Source organism: Phaethon lepturus, unplaced genomic scaffold, assembly GCF_000687285.1.
Source record: "Phaethon lepturus isolate BGI_N335 unplaced genomic scaffold, ASM68728v1 scaffold15229, whole genome shotgun sequence".
In the NCBI taxonomy this organism is placed as follows: Eukaryota; Metazoa; Chordata; class Aves; order Phaethontiformes; family Phaethontidae; genus Phaethon; species Phaethon lepturus.
This window is the reverse complement of record NW_010565645.1, coordinates 55989-61031: the sequence shown is the minus strand read 5'-3', so window position 1 is coordinate 61031 and position 5043 is coordinate 55989. Positions and strand designations below refer to the sequence as shown.

General features: G+C 40.3%; 1 protein-coding gene across 1 annotated transcript; it reads left to right on the top strand.

The window, feature by feature from the left end:
• Positions 1–781: 781 nt before the first annotated feature.
• On the top strand, positions 782–3035 carry MSL2 (male-specific lethal 2 homolog (Drosophila)). Its single transcript, XM_010295247.1, has one exon. The coding sequence runs from the start codon at positions 1037–1039 to the stop codon at positions 2552–2554; it is 1518 nt and encodes a 505-aa protein (XP_010293549.1). The 5' UTR covers positions 782–1036; the 3' UTR covers positions 2555–3035.
• The last annotated feature ends 2008 nt before the right edge of the window (positions 3036–5043 follow it).

Here is a 5043-nt window from a genome sequence, read left to right as displayed (position 1 = left end):
TTATTAGTTTTTTTATTCTTAACAGTAAGATCTTGGAGAAAATCCTTTCTTCTGACTTCTTCATTCCTGCTCAGGACACGAGCTGTTGTTGACACTTTAAAGTATTTAAGCATCATGGCTATGACAATACCACTATTTCAAGTATTATTTCACTGATGTATGTCTGAATTGGAAAACCAGGTGCCACCGCTCCCCAGAATATGTTAATAGTTGCCTTGTTGCACCTTCTGGTTTGGCACAAGAGTGATCCATTAGAGACCAATACAGTTTTTTGGGTTTGTGTTGGGTTTTTTTCCCTCTCCCATTTTTATTCAAATATATTACTAGGTGTTTTATTCAGTGTTTATAAGAATTCATGGGATCCATTTACTTGTTTTTGTAGCTTGCAAAGTTAAAAACTCTGTGCTTTTATTCATGGCATTGTCACAAAGCTAGGCTCTATTTTTAGTCCCAGCTAAATGAAAAGTAAAGTCTGCTGTGTCTTCTTTTTGGGGTTGAGATTTCATCACTTGTACATTCCTTTTAGAGTTTCCCTCTGCTCTGTTGCCATTTGTTTTCATTAATTTCATTAAAATCTCTGCAGTAGCTCTTCATGGGAGTTTATTGTTGCACTTTAGGTAAATTCATAGAAATCTTGTGCGTTTTGCAAGTTTCAATGGAAAAAACTGCTGAAGGAGATTGGTAGTGTTTTAGCTGGGAGTGTTTCTGAAGGCTGCAGCAGCACCACAAATGATGCTGTGACCGTTTGCTTCTAAATTTTTTTTTTATTTAATGTTGTTTTAAAACCAGCTATGGCAGCTGTGAAAATTTTTAGACTACGGTCTGGATAGTATTTTTTCTTGTGACTTACTGAACTTTCTCAGGCAATTTTTTTGATAGTACAAAAAATTCATCCCATACCGTCCTGGAAACCTGCCTTGAGTCCATTGTAATCTTTGGGTTTTGTTTTTCCTTAGGAAATTTGCTACAAGATCCTATTGCTCCTACGAACTCCACATGTCAGCATTATGTCTGCAAAACTTGTAAAGGCAAGAAGATGATGATGAAACCGTCATGTAGCTGGTGCAAGGACTACGAACAGTTTGAGGAGAATAAGCAGTTAAGCATATTGGTGAACTGCTATAAGAAACTCTGCGAATACATAACGCAAACTCCACTGGCACGAGATATTATTCAAGCAGTTGATTGTTCTGCAGATCTTTTGGCTTTGCTCAAAGATGGGTCACCACTCCATGAAGAGACCGAAAAACCTTCCGATACAGCCTTGGCTTTGTGTTTGACACATTCCCCAGTACCTTCAACCTCAGAACTCACAACTGATCCTCCAGCTAGTTTTACGTCAATACCTGAAAGCACACACAACATTGATATTAGAAGTTCTGTTATCAACGGGTTGCCCAATTGTAATGGGCTTTCGGTAGATAAACTTGGAGTGAATATTCCTTCTCCTGAACACGCAAACACAATTGATGTCTGTAGTACTGGAGAGTATATAAAAACTGAGGACATCTCTAGCAGCCTGCAGCCTGTGTGTGATACAGTTTCTACTAGTGACTTGTGTACGACAGGCATTGACATCTGCAGTTTCAGTGAAGATATAAAACCAGGTGGCTCGCTTCTGCTTAGTGTTGAGGAAGTTCTCCGGAGCTTAGAGACCGTTTCGAATACTGAAGTCTGTGATTCTAATTTGCAGCCCAGCTTGGAAGCAAACATGACTAATGGCCCTTTCCTGCAGCTTTCTCCCCCACCTCTTAGCCATAACATTTTCATGTCAACAGATGCTTCTCCTCATGGAATCTCGTGTACAGCGGCCACACCTAAGGTAGTTAAGTTAAACAGAAAGCGATCTCGATCGGAAAGCGACAGCGAAAAGGTTCAACCTCTCCCCATTTCCAGCATCATCTGTGGCCCAACATTGGGAGCATCGGCTCCTGTAACAGTGAAACAGGAAAATAAAATGTCTTTGCAGCCCATTGCAACTGTACCTAATGGAGGCACTACTCCCAAAATAAGTAAAACTGTGCTCCTGTCTAACAAAAGCATGAAAAAGAATTTAGAACACGCCCCTAAGAAATCTCACCCGAAAGCCAAACCAGGGGTGCTGAAAACAAAAGACAAAGCAAAGGAGAAAGTTCCTAGCAGTAATGTTATGCCAGGAAGCCCAACAAAAACTGTGTATAAAAAGCCACAAGAAAAGAAAGGGTGTAAATGTGGTCGTGCCACCCAAAATCCAAGTGTTCTTACATGCCGTGGCCAACGCTGCCCTTGCTATTCTAACCGCAAAGCCTGCCTTGACTGCATATGCCGTGGCTGCCAAAACTCCTACATGGCTAATGGGGAGAAGAAGCTGGAGGCATTTGCAGTGCCAGAAAAGGCCTTGGAGCAGACTAGGCTTACTTTGGGCATTAATGTGACAAGCATTGCGGTGCGCAATGCCAGCACAAGCACCAGTGTAATCAATGTGACAGGGTCACCAGTAACTACGTTTTTAGCTGCCAGTACACACGATGATAAAAGTTTGGATGAAGCTATAGACATGAGATATGACTGTTGAATCTTTTCTTTCTTTTCCCTGCCGTCAGTAGGGGAACTGCTACAGTTTTAAGGCAGCTATGGTTCTGTTTAACTTGCTGGAGCTCCTGCGTTTAGATCACTTGTATCAAGTGTTTTTCATTGCTATGTTATGTGTATTAGTGTCTGGGAAATAGTTGCAGATAATGGAGGAGTTACCCTAAAACTGTTTTTAGTTCTTACAGCACCTCATAGTTTGAGATCAATTGCTGATGTAAATGATTTTATCACAAGATCTTTGGCAAGGAATATATTAACCTCATTGTACTTGGTCATGCTTTGTGCTCAGTCAAACCTTCTGCTTAAATGTAGAAAAGTGGTATCTAGTTAGTCCATCTAAACTGTGCTTGATTATGTTGTAGAAAAGTAATTATCAATTAGTTACGGTCACCATTACTAGAAAAATCACCTAATATTCCTGTAGGAAAGGCAGCATTGAGCTGGGGGAGTATGGTCTGAAACGGGTAGATAATTCCCGCTTGTGAGAATCGCTTATCTACTCTACGGAGCAGTTTAAAACTAAAAAAGTTTAGTTATATATTGAGAAAGCTAACAGCCCAAAAAGCTGCTCGGTCTCCAGGCAAGGGTCAGGAAGATCAGTTGGTTAGATGTGAACATCAAACTGCTGACTCGGATACACCGTCCCCGTTAACAACATCACTCTTTTTTTTGTTTTGTTTTCTTGACAATTCCACAGGTCAGGTGCCTGATTGGTTGTGCCCTTCATGCCAAATCCTGTTTGTTTGCTTACTGACGATGTTGGTTGGGGCAAGAAAATTACTTGTACACAAAGAAGGCTCAAGTTTTATTAACACAGTTCTTTTCTTCCTCCTCCCCTTTTTTGGGGGGGAGTTCCAGCTGACTTTATTGCTGTTGTTTCTAGAAAAGAGAGGGGATTTTGTGGGTTACAGAGAGACTCCTTGGCTAATTTTGCCCCCGCCCACCCCCCTTGCTGCCAGTCAGTGCCTCTGACTGAAATGTCTGACACACAGAGATTTCCACAGCAGTTATCACCACTGGGGGTGTGTGTGCATGTGTGTGTTTGATGGTTTGATTAAGTTGGTACCACAGCAGACCTAGGACCCATCCCCTTGAGGGTAGCTCTTCCTTGGCAGGCATCTTTTAGCTGGGACAGAGGATCGATTGCTATCTAAGGTCAAATATTTCGGATGTTTGTTAGACAGAATAAGCTATATAACTCACTCCACCCAGAATCTATCTCATTTTTGGCTAATATGTTGAAAGTAGCTTTCAAAGGTCAGTGCTTTTCAACCTGGGCTGAAAGCCCTAAAGTGTAAAAATAACACAAAGTTGTCAAAGAGCTTATCTTGGAAAGTGTTAAAACTTTGTAGCCTTTGTAGGAATTCAGCTTTATGCAAAAATGGTTTATTTCGGCGTAATCCCTGAATAAGAGTACAAACAGAAGAATTTAGTCTTGTGTTTAAGGCTTCATTGGCAGCCTAAAAAGGTCAGATTACTTTGTGACAACAGAAATTTCTCCTTTTTGAATGATACGGCACAAATTAAACATGGGCTGACTAGAACACAAAACATTACCTTCTAATTTAAAAGGCAATTCCTGTTTCAACAGCATGTTAAATAGTGAGTTTTTTGAGTTACTTTACAGCTTCCATCTTTCCTTTTCTTCCTCCGACGAACCCCGCAGCGCTTTCTGACCTAATGTTAGGTATATTTTGATTTGGTACAAAGCATGTACAATGATGGTTCCTCACCTAAGAAATAAGCAAAAACCTTTGGACACAAATGACACCTCCTTTTGTTTTGTAGTGTACCATGGTGTCATTTTCTGTGAATGTGGTCAGATCTTTTTGTTGGTTTTGGTTTGTTTCTCCCCCCGTCTTTTTTGTGGGGTGGGTAGGGTGGGGGGTTAAAGCCATAGGAAGAAAAATGTGATGTACGTGTCCAGTCTGTACTTTTTTGTTTTTGTTTTGCAAGAAGAGTTGAAAAATATTTTTGATAATGAGTAAATGGTGGAAAATGCTTCTTAGTATTCTTGTCTTTATTTGCCAACCCAAGTACCTAAGATCTGTGTTTTTTAGCCCTCATGAGATTTAACAACGTCCTATTAAAATGTATTTAGTTAAACTTGTATGTGATTTTTGTGTTGACCCAAAAGGATCCTACCATTTTCTAATTTGGTGGTTTGATCGTAACCTACTAATGTCAATCTGTTTATTCGTCCACTACGTGTAAGAAAAGTAGCCAAACCAGAGTCTGATTTAAGGGGAGTAAACTGCGCAGCACGGGTTGTTTCTGAACGCTTTTGCAGAGCTGTGAAGTTTTGCTGAGATTGTTGATGGTACATTTATTAGGACTTTCATTAAATTAAATACATAGTACCTTTGCTCCAGAAATGTGGGAGTACTTGGAATCTTTACTATCTCACTGCTGCATTAAATGTGGTACCGAAAGTTGGAGATTTAGGTCAAGTGTGTTTTGGAATCGTCGACA

Bases quoted from the DNA above. Each gene is read 5' to 3' on its own strand.
- MSL2 (XM_010295247.1), top strand. From the start codon at position 1,037: ATGATGATGAAACCGTCATGTAGCTGGTGCAAGGACTACGAACAGTTT.